Here is a 20237-nt window from a genome sequence, read left to right on the forward strand (position 1 = left end):
CAACCAGTGTATTACTATTTTGACACACAGATAACAGCTGTGCAAAATTGTGATATACTGAGAAGTACCTGAAGCTAAAAATGAAAGCTTGTGTTGCGAAAATACGCCCATCAGCAGAAGTATCAAAAGAAGCAAGTGCAGGAGAAGGTGACTGGAATATTAGACTAACTATTTTGATGAACGCGGATAAACTGCTTGCGGAGTGGAAAGAAACAAACAAGGCAGCAAAGAAAAGACATTTCTAAAGCAGTTACTCTTCGTGCTGCATCTAGGAGGCGTTATTTGCTTTTGTGGAATCAGACCTTCAGCCACTATCATCTGCTCCATACAAGATGTTGGCTACAATATTGTTGCGGTAGTGTTTGGCCTTGGCACAAAAAATCGATCTGTATGGAAAGGTCTTAATGTAACACAGACAAATTCCTGCTTTTCAAATACACAATATGAGAATAAAAGAGTCTTGGTGTTTTCAGACGTTCCACATTTCTTTAAATTTATGAGGAACCACTTTCTGGACGATGAAATAAGACTTTCGAGTGGGAAAATTGGTGACCGATTGTTATAGAAAGACGGCTCGTATTACGTAGAAGTGAAATAAAGTTGTGTCCTGAACTATCACAAATTCACGTCAGTGTCAAGGGCAGAGAGCGTCGATGGGTTTATTTAGCTACGCAACTTTTTTCCAGTACGACGACTAAAGCCATTAGGCACCTGACGCTCGAAGATTCCGTATTTCTAGATTTCCGGAAAGCTTTTGACACCGTTCCTCACAAGCGACTTCTAATCAAGCTGCGGAGCTATGGGGTATCGTCTCAGTTGTGCGACTGGATTCGTGATTTCCTGTCAGGAAGGTCGCAGTTCGTAGTAATAGACGGCAAATCATCGAGTAAAACTGAAGTGATATCAGGTGTTCCCCAGGGAAGCGTCCTGGGACCTCTACTGTTCCTGATCTATATAAATGACCTGGGTGACAATCTGAGCAGTTCTCTTAGACTGTTCGCAGATGATGCTGTAATTTACCGTCTAGTAAGGTCATCCGAAGACCAGTATCAGCTGCAAAGCGATTTAGAAAAGATTGCTGTATGGTGTGTCAGGTGGCAGTTGACGCTAAATAACGAAAAGTGTGAGATGATCCACATGAGTTCCAAAAGAAATCCGTTGGAATTCGATTACTCGATAAATAGTACAATTCTCAAGGCTGTCAATTCAACTAAGTACCTGGGTGTTAAAATTACGAACAACTTCAGTTGGAAGGACCACATAGATAATACTGTCGGGAAGGCGAGCCAAAGGTTGCGTTTCATTGGCAGGACACTTAGAAGATGCAACAAGTCCACTAAAGAGACAGCTTACACTACACTCGTTCGTCCTCTGTTAGAATATTGCTGCGCGGTGTGGGATCCTTACCAGGTGGGATTGACGGAGGACATCGAAAGGGTGCAAAAAAGGGCAGCTCGTTTTGTATTATCGCGTTATAGGGGAGAGAGTGTGGCAGATATGATACACGAGTTGGGATGGAAGTCATTACAGCATAGACGTTTTTCGTCGCGGCGAGACCTTTTTACGAAATTTCAGTCACCAACTTTCTCTTCCGAATGCGAAAATATTTTGTTGAGCCCAACCTACATAGGTAGGAATGATCATCAAAATAAAATAGGAGAAATCAGAGCTCGAACAGAAAGGTTTAGGTGTTCGTTTTTCCCGCTCGCTGTTCGGGAGTGGAATAGTAGAGAGATAGTATGATTGTGGTTCGATGAACCCTCTGCCAAGCACTTAAATGTGAATTGCAGAGTAGTCATGTAGATGTAGATGTAGATGAAGAGGAAGCATCTTTTTTTTCAGCTTGCAAACGACTCATTAGACATCTTAAATGCACGAAGATTCAACGACAGGAATTTTTTATCCTGCGAATATGGGATGCTTAAGGATGTCCAGGAAAAATTATTAAGGGATCTGTACACGTGTGTAGAAAATGCCCGTAGGTAGTACAAATCGTTTGCTACCATTCCATAAAGGCAGCATGACATCTGTTCGGTCGTTATTTGGACTGTTTTCAGACCTTGAGCCAATGCAGATGAGATATATTCTGATTGCACGATTGAACCAAGACGGGCTGGATAATTTTTCTCGCAGATAAGAGGACTTGGTCATTTCTACTTGCCGCACGGGGTAGCCGCGTGGTCTCAGACGTCTTGTCACGGTCCGCGCGGATCACCCGGTCGGAGGGTCGAGTGTTGTTCTTAGCGTAAGTTAGTTCAAGTTAGATTAAGTAGTGCGTAAGATCAGGGACCGATGAGCTAAGCAGTTTGGTCCCATTAGGCCTTACCACAAATTTCATTTCTACTTGAAATCTTCTCCAACAGAAGTGAAACATCGATTACGGCTTCTACTCTTGGGGCACAGTGATCAATGAAACTTCGGTAGAGGCAAATGACAGTGATGGACTTTTGACGCCACATTTGTTCAGAGGAATTTTGCCCGACATGAGCAAAGCAGTGGAAATGATAGATGGTGAAAGACACCTGCAAAATATTAACTTTCCTCTTCAAGCTGGACCAGAAGAGTCATCTGTCAGCGAGGGACCTAACTGTTCAGCAGAAGAATTCCGATACCTGGCTGGCTACATCGCATATCGTGGAAAGAAGTATGACGACACGCTGGAAACTCCGTCTAATGATATTTTAAGTCCTTCTCCAGCAGATGTGGAACATTTTGGCTGGTTTGAAGTTCCATCTCGCGGTGGGTTTACAGATTCGACATATTATTGGCTACGTAAAATGTCACAGTCTGAACTTAGTTTTAATGAACTTAACGGTTTAGAAAGCATTTCGAAGGAAAGAAATATAGTAAAAACAATCTGCGCTGCTGTCCAAACTAAGTATGCTCTTTTCTCACCAGAAATCATCACACTGTATGTTAGAACATACACTCCTGGAAACTGAAATAAGAACACCGTGAATTCATTGTCCCAGGAAGGGGAAACTTTATTGACACATGCCTGGGGTCAGATACATCACATGATCACACTGACAGAACCACACGCACATAGACACAGGCAACAGAGCATGCACAATGTCGGCACTAGTACAGTGTATATCCACCTTTCGCAACAATGCTATTCTCCCATGGAGACGATCGTAGAGATGCTGGATGTAGTACTGTGGAACGGCTTGCCATGCCATTTCCACCTGGCGCCTCAGTTGGACCAGCGTTCGTGCTGGACGTGCAGACCGCGTGAGACGACGCTTCATCCAGTCCCAAACATGCTCAATGGGGGACAGATCCGGAGACCTTGCTGGCCAGGGTAGTTGACTTACACCTTCTAGAGCACGTTGGGTGGCACGGGATACATGGGGACGTGCATTGTCCTGTTGGAACAGCAAGTTCCATTGCCGGTCTAGGAATAGTAGAACGATGGGTTCGATGACGGTTTGGATGTACCGTGCACTATTCAGTGTCCCCTCGACGATCACCAGAGGAGTACGGCCAGTGTAGGAGATCGCTCCCCACACCATATTGGCCCTGTGTGCCTCGGTCGTATGCAGTCCTGATTGTGGCGCTTACCTGCACGGCGCCAAACACGCATACGACCATCATTGGCACCAAGGCAGAAGCGACTCTCATCGCTGAAGACGACACGTCTCCATTCGTCCCTCCATTCACGCCTGTCGCGACACCACTGGAGGCGGGCTGCACGATGTTGGGGCGTGAGCGGAAGACGGCCTAACGGTGTGCGGGACCGTAGCCCAGCTCCATGGAGACTGTTGCGAATGCTCCTCGCCGATCCCCTAGGAGCAACAGAGTCCCTAATTTGCTGGGAAGTGGCGGTGCGGTCCCCTACGGCACTGCGTAGGATCCTACGGTCTTGGCGTGCATCCGTGCGTCTCTGCGGTCCGGTCCCAGGTCGACGGGCACGTGCACCTTCCGCCGACCACTGGCGACAACATCGATGTACTGTGGAGACCTCACGCCCCACGTGTTGAGCAATTCGGCGGTACGTCCACCCGGCCTCCCGCATGCCCACTATACGCCCTCGCTCAAAGTCCGTCAACTGCACATACGGTTCACGTCCACGCTGTCGCGGCATGCTACCAGTGTTAAAGACTGCGATGGAGCTCCGTATGCCACGGCAAACTGGCTGACACTGACGGCGGCGGTGCACAAATGCTGCGCAGCTAGCGCCATTCGACGGCCAACACCGCGGTTCCTGGTGTGTCCGCTGTGCCGTGCGTGTGATCATTGCTTGTACAGCCCTCTCGCAGTGTCCGGAGCAAGTATGGTGCGTCTGACACACCGGTGTCAATATGTTCTTTTTTCCATTTCCAGGAGTGTATATCAACGCCCGTCCGCAGCTGAAGGTATTAATATATAATTCTAATTTCGTTCCTAGAGGGCTGCAGATCATCAATGGTGTTGGTTCTTTCTCTCCCTCTCTTTCGGACACGTCCGAAAGAACAGACACCATATCCATATTAGTATATATTTACAGAAGGTGTTCGAAGTGATGACCATTGGTATCAACGCAATGTTGCAATCTTCTTATCATGGATTGAGTGGTATTCCTTATCACATCGGCACTTACCGAAGCACAGGCTCTCACAATTTCATCTCGCATATCATCAGGTGTAGTTGTAATGTCTTTATAAACAATGTCTTTTAAGAATTCCCACAAGAGAATACACAATACACAGAGTGGTATTCCTTATCACATCGGCACTTATCGAAGCACAGGCTCTCACAATTTCATCTCGCATATCATCCGGTGTAGTTGTAACGTCTTTACAAACAATGTCTTTTACGGATTCCCACAAGAAAAAATCCAGAGGCGTCAAGTCGGGCGAACGAGCCGGCCACGACACATCTCCGCGTCCAATCCAACGATATGGGAATTGTCTCTGCAACTCAATTCTAGCCATCAGCGAAAAATGTGCCGGACACCCGTTGTGTTGATACCACATTCTGTTCCTTTTTCCTAAAGGTATTTCTTCCAATAACAGACCTAATGTTCCTTGCAGGAATGTGGTGTTCATCCTACCATTAAGATTTCCTTAGACGAAATATGGGCCTATAATTCTGTCCTTCAGAACCAGACACCATGCATTCACCGACCACGGTTTTTGGTGTGCAACTTGCCGCAGCCAACATGGATTTTCAGTGTCCCGATAATACATTTTATGCAGATTAACATGTCCATGGTTCGTGAATGTAGCCTTGCCAGTAAACAAAATCAAATTAATAAATGTGTCATCCCTCTGAATCTGGAGTTGAGCCCATCGGTAGAATTCAATGCAACGCGTACAATCCGTGCCAGTTAATTCTTGGTGGAGACTGATATGGTATGGATGATATCTATGGTGATGCAGAACACGAACAACACTACTCTGGCTCATGCCAGATTCCCTTGCGATTTGACGACAACTAACACAATGATCTCGAACCACAGAGGCAAGAGTACCAATTTCCGTTTCCTCGTTAGCAACTTTCCTTTGCCGGATATGTTTCCGATGCGTTAAATATCCAGTGGTTCTCAGTTTATCATACACATATTTAAATGTACGACGTGTAGGGTGAGTACTTGAGGGTATCTTTCAACATATAAGTCTCTAGCTCTCAGTGAATTTCGTTGGCATTCTCCGTAAATGAGAAGGATATCGACTTGTTCTTCGAAGGAATGCATGAATCACGTTCGCTTGTTTCGACGATACTAGTCTTAACGTTACTATTAGTGTTGTATTGCGAAACCGTCGAACAGTGTTCACATGTTAATGACACGCTAGATGGAAACGCCGTATTCGGTGAATATTTACTATTTGCACGATATACGAAAGAGAATTGTCAGAGCATGTGCTTCGATTAGTGCCGATGTGATGAGGAATACCACTCAATCCATAATAAGAAGATTGCAGCACTGCATTGACTCCAATGGTCATCACTTCGAACACCTTCTGTAAATTGACGTTCATATCATCTTTTGACCTTCGTTGACCTTCAGAGACCTTACTGTTAAACATCATTGGATGTTAAAAAAAATGTTGACCTTTTTATCTCTGACGCGACCCCACCTAGCAATTAAAAACCAATGTCATATTATGGCCCCCTTTGTCCCATGCAACTTCTGTCCCACAAACTTTTCAGCTCCTACCATACTTTCAGAGTTATTCTAGGTGCCAGTGGTTAGTGACTCACCCTGTATCTTACTATTACTGTGGAACTGGTGGGCGATCAAGAAATTTTATTACTAACACAGACACAAATGTAGGCGGTAGGTAAAAAAGGGTGACTACTCCTGATGTACTGTATTTTCGAAGGCAGAATTTGACTACCAGCCCAGCATTTGCCTCAATGGCCGTTGAAAACCGCCTAAAAACCGCACACTAGGTAGGCCGATGTACCTGCCCATTGTCGTTAATCCGTCGCGGGGATGGGATCCGTGTCTGGCTGACCCGTCTGACTAGCACGCTAGAGGACGAACTGTCAAATGCAGGAGGCCATATAAAATATGCACACTTCTGTCAGTTCCGCAGGAAAGCACTTGATTTCTTTGCCACGCAATTTGTTACCTTGGCTGAACTATCACATCTACTTAAAATATGTTAATTTCGTAGTCGCAGTTTCCACAGCTGACACACTTAAGGCGAGATCTGCGTGGAAGTAATGCGCCAGAAACAAATCACTGACCTGGAAAAGCTTCGGCACGAGGCTATTGCTGAGCTTGGTGACTGCCTGGACGCTGCTCTGCGACTCCTGGAGACTCAGCCGAGCTGCCGCCACCACCAACAGCGCTCTCAGCATTTCTGCAACGACACAACACGCTTCCATTTAGTACAAATATCACTAAAATACGCCCTTCTCGAACCATGGGTCTTGCCGTTGGTGAGGTGGATTGCACGCTTCAGCGAAACAGATAGCCACATCGCAGGTACAACCACAACGAAGGAATATCTATTGAGAGACCAAATGAACGTATGGTTCCTGAAGAGAGGCAGCAGCCTTTTCAATAGTTGCAGGGGTAAGAGTCTGGATGACAGATGAATCTACCGTTGCAACATCAACAAAAACGCCATTTCTGTGCTGGTACAGCGAATGGCTTTAAGCAAGGTGATACTTACTTACTCACTGGTCATACCGGACTCGAGAGTCCATTACCGTAGCAACGTATTTTTGCCATCTGTCCCTGTCTTGGGCTATTTCCTTCCATTCACTTTCAATACCTAGTCTCCTCAAATCAGCCTTCACATTGTCCTCCCATCTACTCCTCGGTCTCCCCACAGGACGTTTTCCTTCTAGGTGCCCTACCAGTACTCTGCGCGCTGCCCTGCCCTCATCCGTTCGAGCTACGTGATCCGCCCATCGCAGCCTACGTGATTTAATAATACTGATTATGTCAGGCCTTGAATAGAGTTCGTGAACCTCTTCGTTATGCAGTTTTCGCCACTCTCCGCTAATGTCATCCCTTTTTGCTCCGAAAATTTTCCTAAAAATTTTGTTTTCAAATACGCGAAACGGCTTTTCATTTGGACAGTGAGAGACCAAGTCTCACACCCATACAGCATAACTGTTAGAATAATAGTTTTGTATATTCTAATCTTTAAATTCCTAGACAATATCCGCGATGAAAGTAATCTATTCAATGAGAAGTAGCACGCATTTCCCGCCCGTAATCTCTTCTTCAGTTCAGATTCAATCTCATTTCTCGAAGTGATGTCCACGCCTAGATACTTAAATGTGTTCACTCTTTCAAACTGCATGTCTCCAACTCTTAACATTTCCTGATCTACTGCTGTTGGCATTCTAGTCGTAACCAGCTATTTAGTTCTGTCTTCACTGATCCTTAGACCTACAATTTCAGTAGCCTTGATTAACGCAGTCGCATTTGCTGTTACAGATTCTTTTCTATCGCTAATAATGTTTAAATCATCTGAATACCCTAATATCTTAATATTTCCATTTAACTCCATACCCCCTTAATTATCTGCTGCCATTCGTACAATATATTCTAGGACTAAATTAAAAAGTAGCGGAGACAGTGCATTTCCCTGTAGGGGAAACTACAGCCGTAATCTTTCACGAGGACATGCAGCTCTACTGTATGGTTCAATGAAGATGGCATCTTCTTGTGTATTCCGGAGGTAAAATAGTTCCCCATTCCAACTTCTGAGCGGGGACTACTCAAAAGTATGTCGCCATCAGGATAAATGACACTGGCGTTCTACGGGTCAGAGCATGGTGTGTTAGACCCCTTAATTGGGCAGGGAGCTTAGAAAATCTAAAACAGGAAATGGATAGGTTGAAGTTAGATTTAGTGGGCATTAGTGAACTTCGATGGCAGGAGGAACAGGACTTCTGGTCAGGTGAGTATAGGGTTATAAACACAAAATCGATCAGGGATAATTCAGGAGTTAGCTTGATAGTGAATAAAAAAAAGGAATGCGGGTAAGCTGCTACTAATAGCAAAGAGAGCGCATTAGAAGGGAAGGAAAAGTTGCAGGTGAATATGGGCAGGGAGAAAGAAATGAAAGAGCAAGCCACCTGGTAGAATTTTGCACAGATCATAATTTAATCATAGCTGACACTTGGTTTAAGAATCATGAAAGAAGGTCGTATACTTGGAAGAGATCTGGAGACGCCAGAATGTTTCAGATTCATTATATAATCATCAGACAGAAATTATGGAACAAGGTTTTAAGTCGCAAGACATTTCCATGGGCAGATACAGACTCTGGCCACAACTTATTGGTTATGAACTATAAATTAAAACTAAAGAAACTGTAGAAAAGTAGTACAGTAAGAAGATGAGACCTGGATATGCTGAAAGAGCCAGACGTTGTAAAGAGTTTCAGAGGGAGCATTAGACAACGATTGACTACAACGTGGGAAAAGAATACGGTAGAGGGCGAATGGATAGCTCTGAGAAATGAAGTAATGAAGCCAGCAGAGGATCAAACAGGTAAAAAGACAAGACCTAGTAGAAATTCTAGGATGACACAGGAGATATTGAATTTAAGTGATGAAAGGAGAAAATAATATCGACAGGAAGAGCAAAACGGCTAAGCGGGAATGGCTAGAGGACAAATGTAAGGGTGTGGAAGCATATATCGCTAGGGGTAAGATAGATGCCGCCTACAGAAAAATTAAAGAAGCCTTTGGAGAAAAGAAGCAACTGCACAAATATCAGGAGCTCAGATGGGAAACCAGTCCTAGGCAAAGAAGGGCATATGAAAGGTGTAACGATTGTCTAGAGGATCTGTACGAGGGAGATGAACTTAAAGGCAGTCTTTTAGAAATGGTACGGGACGTAGGTGAAGATGAGATGGGGGATATAATACTGTGGGAAGCATTTAACAGAGCACTGAAAGATCTAAGTCGAAACAACGCTCCAGGAGTAGACGATATTCCGTCAGAACTACTGACAGACTTGGGAAAGCCAGCCATGAGAAAAGTCTTCCATCTACTGTGCAAGATGTATGACACAGGCGAAATATCCTTAGACTTCAAGAATATTGTAATAATTACAATTTCCAAAGAAAGCAGGTGCTGACAGATGTGAATATTACTGAACTATCAGTTTAATAGTTTAATACGTCATGGTTGCAAAATACTAACGCGAATTCCTTACAGAAGGATGGAAAAACTGGGGAAGATCAGTTTGGATTCCGGAGAAATGCAGGAACACTCGAGGTAATACTGACACTACGACTTATCTTAGAAGATAGTTTAAGGGGAGAGAAGATAGTTTAAGGAGAGAGAAACCTACGTTTATAGCATTTGTAGACTTAGCGAAAGCTTTTGACAGTGTTGACTGGAGAACTCTCTTTGAAATTCTGAAGGTAGCAGGGGTAAAATACAGGGAGCGAACAGCTGTTTACAGCTTGTACAGTAACCAGATAGCAGCTATAGGAATCGAGGATCATGAAAAGAAAGCAGTGGTTGAGAAGGAAGTGAGACAGGGTGGCAGACTATCACCAATGTTATTCAGTCTATACATTGAGCAAGCAGTAAACGAAACAAAAGAGAACTTTGTAGTAGGAATTGAAGGTCAAGCAGAAGAAATAAAAACTTTGAGGTTTGCCGATGACTATGTTTTTCTGTCAGAGACAGCAAAACACTTGGAAGAGCAGTTGAATGGAATGGACAGTAGCCTGAAAGGAGGATATATGACGAACATCAGCAAAAGCTAAACAAGGATAATGGAAAGTACTCGAATTAAATCAGGTGATGCTGAGGGAAACTGATTAGAAAGCGACACACTTAAAGTTGTAGATGAGGTTTGTTATTTGGACCGCGGAATAAGAGATGATGGCCGAAGTAGAGAGGATATAAAATGTAGGCTGGCAAGAAAAGCGTTTCTGGAGGGGAAAAAAATTATTAACATCGAATGTAGATTTAAATGTTAGGAAGTCTTTATTGAAAGAATTTGCAAGAAGTGCAGCCACGTTTGGAAGTGAAACATGGATGATAAATAATTTAGACCGGAGGAGAATGGAAGACTTTGAAACGTGTTGTTACAGAAGAATGCCGAAGATTAGGTGGGCATATGGCATAAATAATGAGGTGGTAATGAATGGAATCTTGGAGAAAAGAAATTTGTGGCACATTCTGAGACATCAAGGGATCACCAGTTTAGTACTGGAGGGAACTGTGGGGGGAGACCAAGAGATGAATACAGTAACGGTGTTAAGTTACGGTAGCTACTCGGAGTTGATGAGTCATGCACGGGGTAGAGTAGCCTGGAGCGCTGCATCAAACTGGTCTTCGGACTGAAGACTACAACAACAAACATCACTAAAATTCAATATCTCCTTCTCATCTCTCTGGATTTACAGATTACGAAAGCGTTACGGCACACGTTCCCACTCACACCACCACTCACAGAACAGAAGTCACACTTCGCTAACTCTAGAGACATTAAAAACGTCTTACGCCAGTCGATGTATAAAGTAATAAATAACATAATTTGGATGAAAGCTGTAAGTTGAGAAAGCGAACTGGGGAAGTGGAACAGCTCGTGGCAAAGATCTGGATAATATAACATCTGTGACTTTTGATATTAGCCTACAGCAGTGTGGATACACCGAAAATAATGCAATACATCCACATATTGCAGTTGTCAAGTTTGTTTACTGTTCTATCGCACTCTGTTTAAAGCACAAACGCCTCCTGTACATAAGAAAGGCAAAAGAACTGAAACGCAAAGTTACAGACCAAGCGTTTAACATGATGCCCCGTTGCAGACTGTTAACGAAGGTACGAGCATTCGGAACAGGTTCCCAGATATGTGAGTGACTCGAAGATTTCTTAAGTAACAGACCCCAGTACGTTGTCATTGACAGCGAGTGTTCATCAGAGACAAGGGTGTCTTCAGGCGGGCCTCAGGGGAGTTATTCTCTATATGCATAAATGATCTGGCGGCCAGTGTGAGGAGCAATCTCTACAATATTTCTAGTTGGTGTGATGATTGGCAGCTAGCTCTAAATTAGAAAAGCGAAAGTTAATGCAGATGATTAGGAAAAACAATCTCGCAGTTTTCGAATACAGAATTAGTAGCGTGCTGCTTGAACATTTAGGCACAACGTTGCACAGCGATGTGAAATGGAACGAGCATGGAAGGATAGTAGCGGGGAAGGCGAGTAGTCGACTTAGGTTTATTGAGAGAGTTTTTGGGAAGTGTGGTTTATTTGTAAAGGAGCTCGCATATAGAACACTAGTGAGACTCATTATTGACTACTACTCGAGGGTTTGGGATCCGTATCAGATAGAATTAAAGCAAGACATCAAAGCAGTTCAAAGGCAGACTGGTAGATTTGTTACCGGTAGGTTCAAACAACACGCAAGTGTTACGAATATGCTTTGGAACTCAAATGGGAGTCCATGGAGGGAAGGGGATGCTCTTTTCGGGGAGTGCTACTGTGAAAATTTAGATAACCGGCATTTGAAGTTGATTGCAGAACAATCCTATAGCCGTTAACGTACATTTTACGGAAGTACCACGAACGTAACATAAGAGAAATTAGGGCTCGTACCGAGGCATAGACGCAATCGCTTTTCCCTCGCTCTGCTTGGGAGTGGAACAGGAAGGGAGATGATTAGCAGTGGTACAATGTATCCTCCACCACGCACCATACCGTGACTTGCCGAGTATGTATGTAAGTTTAGAGTAAATCAGTCATGGAAACTCCACATTTCCACTTGGATGGCGGATGAAGGAAGAACGTACGACGACACAGCAACTTCAAATTTGGGAATATGTCTCGAAGTGTTGCTTGTGTTAACTTACATTTTTTCAAGCAAATGTTTAGCTTTTCCGCCAAATAATACCTGATTTATCACCACCTCTATAGCCGAATGGTTAGCATCACTACCATCTGTGCGGAAAGAACCGGGTTCGATTCAACGTACCGCCTCTGATTTTCCAGATGTAATGCTGTCTGGAACGGTGTCTACTCAGCCTCGTGCGGCCAGATGAGGAAAAGCTTAAATAAAGTAACAGCGGCATCCCCAGGATTAATATACTGACAAGAGGGGTTGAAGGGACTGGCGACATGTTGGTCACATATCTCACGATCATACATCGCTTCCCACAGTGCCGTTCAGACAGCAACTGGCCAGCCGTAACGTGTCTATGACTAACGCCTGATCCGCGAGTACTTATAATTGCTATGCGGTGTTTTTTCGTCAGAGACTTACACTGATAAGCAAAACATTATGACCACTGTTCACCACAACACTGGATGCCACCTCGTGGCGTTATGGACACGTGACGCGGTAACAAAAGTATGTAAGCGGAGCAGACACGGGCGAGGGATCATCCTAGCGAAGATATGAGCTGCAAATGGGGAAATCCATTGAGACAAGCGAATCTGACAAAGGGCAGATTATTATTACGCAGAGCCAGCGAACTAGTATCTCGGACATGGCGAAGCTGGTCGAATGTTCATGTACTACTGTCGTGAGCATCTGTGGAAACAGATAGGACAGTGAAACTACCAATAGGCGCCAAATGGTGGGATGTTCAAGCCTCTTCACAGAACGTGGAGTTTGGGGCTTGTCTGCTCTGTAAAGTAGGATCTGTGCCATATCCGACGAAAGAGCACAATTCCGGTGAATTCACAAGGGCTCAGTAGCACACCGTTCATCGTACAGTATTGAACATGGAGCTCCGCAGCTGACCAGCGTTACGTGTTCACATGTTGACCCAACGTCATTGTCAATTATGATTGCAGTGGGCACGGGACTATCGGTATTCGACCATCAATCAATGGAAACGTGTGGACTATTTGGGTGAATCACATTTTTGCTGCAATAGGTCGATGGTCGTCTCCACAAACGCCGTCATCGCGGTGAATGGGGTTCAAAACGAGCAGCGCGCCACGGACGCACACCGGTGGGAGCAGTATTATGCTAGGGGAGACATTCTCCTGCGCTTTCATGAGACATGTGGTAGTAATCGAAAACACGCTGACGGCAACGAACCACCTGCATCTCTTCGTGCTTGATGTCTTCCCCGACAGCGGTGTCATCTTTCAGCATAATAATGGTCTGTGTCTCGGAGGCAGGACCGTGCTACAGTGGTTTGAGGAGCATTACAGTGAGCTCACGTTGTGTCTCAGAGACCATATTCGCCTGATGTACATTCTATAGAACCCTTCTGGGTCGCTATCGGGAGCCATAAGCGACTACGCACATCAGCGGTCCGTTACTTATGCGAATTTCATGACCTGTGTGTAGACATCTAATGCCACGTACCTCCACAAACGTACTAACAAACTGTCAGATCCATGATACGCAAAATAAGTGATATATTTCGTTACCAAGACGGTCAAACAAGTGACCATAATGTTTTAGCTGATGACTGCACACTTCCGTACTGTCGGCCCCCGGTAGCTAAGTGGCAGCTGGCACGGTAGCTCAGCGTGTTGGGTCAGAGGGTTAGCTGCCCTCTGAAATAAAAAAAAAACTGAGTTAATCGATCAACAGCGAACTTAAACGGGTATCTTACGGCGTCCACCCCGAGAAGATTCAACGAACGTAAACGAACAAAATGAGAGTAAAAAAAAAAAAAGTGGTCAGCGCGACGGACTGTCAATCCTGAGGGCCCGTGTTCGATTCCCGGCTGGGTCGGAGATTTTCTCCACTCAGGGTCTGGATTTTGGGTTGTCCTAATCGTCATCATTTCATCCCCATCAACGCGCAATTCGCCGAAGTGGCGTCAAATCGAAAGAGTTGCACCAGGCGAGCGGTCTACCCGACGGGAGGCCCTCGTCACACGCCATTATTATTATTATTATTATTATTATTATTATTATTACTTCCGTACTCTTTAGATACTTTAACCTTCAAACTTCGATCGTTCACAAATGCCAAGATAACAGATAAATGTCCTTTATTGATGGCAGCTTAGACACATGCCTATATATATATATATATATATATATATATATATATATATATATATATATATATATATTCGTAAAATGAAGAACAAACCGCCTTCAGTCACAAGTTGTGTTTATTTACTGCACTATGCATTTAGAGCCCTGGAGGCTCATCTTCAGGTGCTTTTTAGTGATTTACATAAGGTTTTTTAGTTGTTTGCCTGTTGATATTACATTTTTGTGTTACAACATGGTATATTGTAGACATCAGTTTAACAGCGTTAATAATATGAAACTAACTTACAGTTTAACATTATATGATGTCTGCTTCTGTTGTGCAGTTGGTATACTCAATACACATCTTTAATTTTGCAGTACATACTGGGATATATACATTGTCACACACTTTTTTTTCGCACATTGTAGTAGCAGAACGTAAACATGTCAAAGATTCTCGTTCATACAGATGTTCTACTTGTAAATATAATCGATTTTCTTGTTTCACAGAAGATAATATGATACAGTATTACTAGTACACAGGTATATTAAAATAATTATTTGGCACCATGTTGTAGGTTATCTGGTGTTTGTACTATTATAGATTTGATTCCTCAGGAAAAAATAAACTTCTAAGGTGTAGAAAAAAATGTGGTTGTTAAACTCTGTTCATTCAACAAGTTTTCGGAATATTTTTCTTTGTGTAGCATTATTTCTAACTGTTCTAGTAGATTAAGTTTTTTACTGTTGGGTTCTGTGTAAAGTACAGCTAGGCTGTTGTGGATGTCGTCATTTCTGTGTTTATTAATATACATGTGGTTTGCTATTGTTGATTTTTCAAAATGATTTAGTCGAAAGGCGTCGATGTATTCTTTATACCGTGTGTGGAAGGTTCTTCCAGTTTTTCCTCTGTAAAATTCAGGGCAACTGTTACATTGTAATTTATATATTCCACTGTGTTGTGTTATTGGCTTGTTTGTGTTCACTGTGTAAGGTAAGTGGTATCCAAGTTTGCTGTCTGTGGAGAAAGATATTTTAATATATTTTTTTAATAAGTTAGCTATTGTTTGTGATACTGTGCCTAAGTATGGAATGCTTGTGAAGATTTGTTTTGTGTCGGTAATTTTCTTTTCAGTGTTTTTGTGAGTGATGTTGGTCTGAATTTTTCTAGATAGTTTATCAAATGATTTTACAGAGCAACCATTATTTACTGCAATTGTTTTGATAGTATCTATTTTTTGTGTTAGTGCTTTGGGTTTTAAAGGTAATGTATGTGCCCTGTTCAACACTGATCTAAATGCAGCATACTTATGTGTGTTCGGGTGGTATGAAGATTCATGTATTGTGATGTCAGTATAGGTTGGTTTTCGGTAAATGTACAAGTTATGTTCTTGTTGTTCATTCACAATTGTGAGGTCTAAGAAATTTACGGATTGATTTGTTTCATGTTCTATTGTGAACTTTATTTTATTGTGGAGTGAGTTGAATGATGTGAGGAGTTCTTCAAGTTCATCTTTAGTGCCATCAAATAACAGTAGTGTGTCAGCTACATATCTCTTGTAATACACAATTTTTTGAACAAGGTTATTTTCTCCTTTGAAGGACTTATCCTCTAAGTGGTTGATGAACATGTCAGCTAGGAAACTTGACATACAGTTACCCATAGCTAAGCCTTCTTTCTGTTGATAGATTTTATTATTAAATGAAAAGTAGTTGTGGGATGGTACTAGTTCAAGTAGATCTACCAACTCTGTAATCTCTGGCATGGTTAGTTTTTTGTGCGTGATGAGGTTTTTTCTAGTAATTTCAATTGTCTCTTTAACAGGTAATGTTGTAACACAAAAATGTAATATCAACAGGCAAATAACTAAAAAACCTGATGTAAATAACTAAAAAGCACCTGAAGATGAGCCTCCAGGGCTCTAAATGCATAGTGCAGTAAATAAACACAACTTGTGACTGAAGGCGGCTCGTTCTTCATTTTACGAAAGTAAAACAGTCGCGGACGAAACACTGAAAAACAATGGATAAAATTAAGTGAATTTTTTAAAATTATTGTTATCGCTTTAAGCCGGTCCCGCTGACGTTATATGTCTTGAAGGTTTCTGTGGTGTCATCGCCAGACACCACACTTGCTAGGTGGTAGCCTTTAAATCGGCCGCGGTCCGGTAGTATACGTCGGACCCGCTTGTCGCCACTATCAGTGATTGCAGACCGAGCGCCGCCGCACGGCAGGTCTAGAGAGACTTCCTAGCACTCGCCCCAGTTGTACAGCCGACTTTGCTAGCGATGGTTCACTGACAAATTACGCTCTCATTTGCCGAGAGGTTAGTTAGCATAGCCTTCAGCTACGTTATTTGCTACGACCTAGCAAGGCGCCATGATCAGTTTCTATTGATATTGTAAATTATGTACCGTCACGAGCGATCGTTAATGCATTAAAGTTAAGTATTCCACCAGCTACGTCCGTTTTCCTCAATTCTAATTCCCTTGCCATGTTCCAGACCTCACGCCAGCCTGCGTGAGCTGAAACGCGTGCATTTCGGCCTCCTTTAGTTATACGGGTTGGCTCTCCTGCCAACCACAACAGTTTCGTCGCGTTTGAGGCACTTAAGGCATCATTCACAATCACTGAGCGCTTTTTCATTGCAAAGTGTAAGTACTGTATCTCAAATGTAACTACACGCTCCAGTCACATTAAAGTGACAGCTGTTTATGCTGGACGTCAACGAGCAATAATCACTGACAGATGGCAGGTGGCAGCGCTAGCAATGCAACATAAAGCGTGTCCGTGGGACGTGAAAAACAGTAAAATCGTTGCCGCAATGCGGAAACGGAGTTATTTATCTGACGTCCAGAAGGGCATGATCACTTGCTTTCGGGCCAAGAGTGGATGCATTTCCGAAACGTCTATGATTGCAAGCTGTTCGCGTGCAGCTGTGGTTGAATTATTCTTGTTATACCGAAGCCAAGGTAGCCCCTGAGGGTCGGCAACCCATATAACACCACAGAGGAAGAGGTTGTCTATGTCCAAGGCGTACCCAAAAGCACCGTCGTAAACACTGGCTATTTACATACAAGATAATGGAAACAGACATTCCTGCAGGGGGAGCTCGAGCCACGACCCGCAGGAAGTATCACCCAGCACCTGACTAGCTGGAGACAGCTATTTAGGGGTTAAAACCAGGCCCGAAGTTCAGTTCGCGCGGGATGCTGACCTCGTGTACTCCGAGCGTTGAAGATTACGTCTTCGTCTCGGAATTGGACTGTTACTTGTGTGTGAGTGTGTTTCCACGAACCTTTGTGGAAAATTAGAAGTGAACTTTTGGTTGCTTCAATTAGGAGACTTTTTTCGTTATTGTTACCTTTTTCGTTTGTATGTTCAGTCATCAACCTTGTGAACTTACATCAATAAAAGTAGTGTTTGTGAAAAATTGGGAATTGTCAGCCACAACACAAGTTGTTATATGGGTTTCCGGCTCTCAGGGGCTACCTTGGCTCCGGTATAAGAATTCTGTGCATGACAAAACTGCGCTGTCGAAACGCGGCGCCGAGGCAACTGTGATGCATCCTATGGGACTGATGACCTCAGAAGTTAAGTCCTATAGTGCTCAGAGCCATTTTGCTATTTGCACAACAGTACCGCAACTGGGCGTCACTGAGTGGCGACAGGTGGCCTTTTCAGATGAATCATGTTTTATGTTGCATTGGACAGGTGCAGTTGGTGTGTATGGCGTGAAACGTCTGAAAGCAAACATCCTGCAAAAATTGTCGGAACTGTCCAGACTGGAGGAGGGAGCGTTATGGTCTGAGGAATGTTTTCGTGACATTTCCTGGACGATCTCGTTATTCTGGAAGGTACAGTGAATCAACACAGGTATGCATCTGCCCTTGGGGACTATCTCGACTCATACATGCAGTTTGTTTTCTCCTGAATAAGATGGAATATACCAGCAGGACAACGCAACATGTAACACAGATCGCACAGAGCACCAGGATGGGGTTATCATACACTCAAAATGGTTCAAATAGCTCTGAGCACTATGGGACTTAACTTCTTGGGTCATTAGTCCCCAAGAACTTAGAACTACTTAAACCTAACCAACCTAAGGACATCACACACATCCATGCCCAAGGCAGGATTCGAACCTGCGACCGTAGCGGGCGCGCGGTTCCAGACTGTAGCGCCTAGAACCGCTCGGCCACTCCGGCCGGCTATCACACACTCCTGGCTACCAAACACTTCAGCTTTATATCCAGTCGAGAATCTGTGGGACCACCTCGAGCGGGCTGTTCCCGCCATGGATCCTCAACCGCGTAACTTAGCGCAGTTGGCTACAGCACTGGAGTCAGCGTGGCTCCACATCAATTTCGGTGCTGTTGTATCCGCCTAGTAGTCGATTGCTCTGCACACCAGGCAGGCCGTGCCGGCAGACACCCCTCCAGAACGACGCGCGTAAACGGGTCTCATAAACAAAGAGATACACTCCTGGAAATGGAAAAAGAACACATTGACACCGGTGTGTCAGACCCACCATACTTGCTCCGGACACTGCGAGAGGGCTGTACAAGCAATGATCACATGCACGGCACAGCGGACACACCTGGAACCGCGGTGTTGGCCGTCGAATGCCGCTAGCAGCGCAGCATTTGTGCACCGCCGCCGTCAGTGTCAGCCAGTTTGCCGTGGCATACGGAGCTCCATCACAGTCTTTAACACTGGTAGCATGCCGCGACAGCGTGGAAGTGAACGGTATGTGCAGTTGACGGACTTTGAGCGTGGGCGTATAGTGGGCATGCGGGAGGCCGGGTGGACGTACCGCCGAATTGCTCAACACGTGAGGCGTGAGGTCTCCACAGTACATAGATGTTGTCGCCAGTGGTCGGCGGAAGGTGCACGTGCCCGTCGACCTGGGACCGGACCGCAGCGACGCACGGATGCACGCCAAGACCGTAGGATCCTACGCAGTGCCGTAGGGGACCGCACCGCCACTTCCCAGCAAATTAGGGACACGTTGCTCCTGGGGTATCGGCGAGGACCATTCGCAACCGTCTCCATGAAGCTGGGCTACGGTCCCCCACACCGTTAGGCCGTCTTCCGCTCACGCCCCAACATCGTGCAGCCCGCCTCCAGTGGTGTCGCGACAGGCGTGAATGGAGGGACGAATGGAGACGTGTCGTCTTCAGCGATGAGAGTCGCTTCTGCCTTGGTGCCAATGATGGTCGTATGCGTGTTTGGCGCCGTGCAGGTGAGCGCCACAGTCAGGACTGCATACGACTGAGGCACACAGGGCCAACACCCGGCATCATGGTGTGGGGAGCGATCTCCTACACTGGCCGTACACCTCTGGTGATCGTCGAGGGGACACTGAATAGTGCACGGTACATCCAAACCGTCATCGAACCCATCGTTCCACCATTCCTAGACCGGAAAGGGAACTTGCTGTTCCAACAGGACAATGCACGTCCGCATGTATCCCGTGCCACCCAACGTGCTCTAGAAGGTGTAAGTCAACTACCCTGGCCAGCAAGATCTCCGGATCTGTCCCCCATTGAGCATGTTTGGGACTGGATGAAGCGTCGTCTCACGCGGTCTGCACGTCCAGCACGAACGCTGGTCCAGCTGAGGCGCCAGGTGGAAATGGCATGGCAAGCCGTTCCACAGGACTATATCCAGCATCTCTACGATCGTCTCCATGGGAGAATAGCAGCCTGCATTGCTGCGAAAGGTGGATATACACTGTACTAGTGCCGATATTGTGCATGTTCTGTTGCCTGTGTCTATGTGCCTGTGGTTCTGTCAGTGTGATCATGTGATGTATCTGACCCCAGGAATGTGTCAATAAAGTTTCCCCTTCCTGGGACAAT

At 44.7% G+C, this 20237-nt stretch overlaps 1 protein-coding gene across 2 annotated transcripts in view; it reads right to left on the reverse strand.

The window, feature by feature from the left end:
* Positions 1-20237, reverse strand: part of LOC126299187 (intracellular coagulation inhibitor 3-like) — a 165578-nt gene that overhangs the window by 100101 nt on the left and 45240 nt on the right. For both annotated transcript variants that reach the window (XM_049990963.1, XM_049990964.1), the window contains exon 2: positions 6679-6794. In XM_049990963.1, the coding sequence (XP_049846920.1) occupies positions 6679-6794 (116 nt within the window). The remainder of the gene's footprint in view (positions 1-6678; positions 6795-20237) is intronic.

This window comes from Schistocerca gregaria, chromosome X (assembly GCF_023897955.1).
Source record: "Schistocerca gregaria isolate iqSchGreg1 chromosome X, iqSchGreg1.2, whole genome shotgun sequence".
Classification (NCBI taxonomy): domain Eukaryota; kingdom Metazoa; phylum Arthropoda; class Insecta; order Orthoptera; family Acrididae; genus Schistocerca; species Schistocerca gregaria.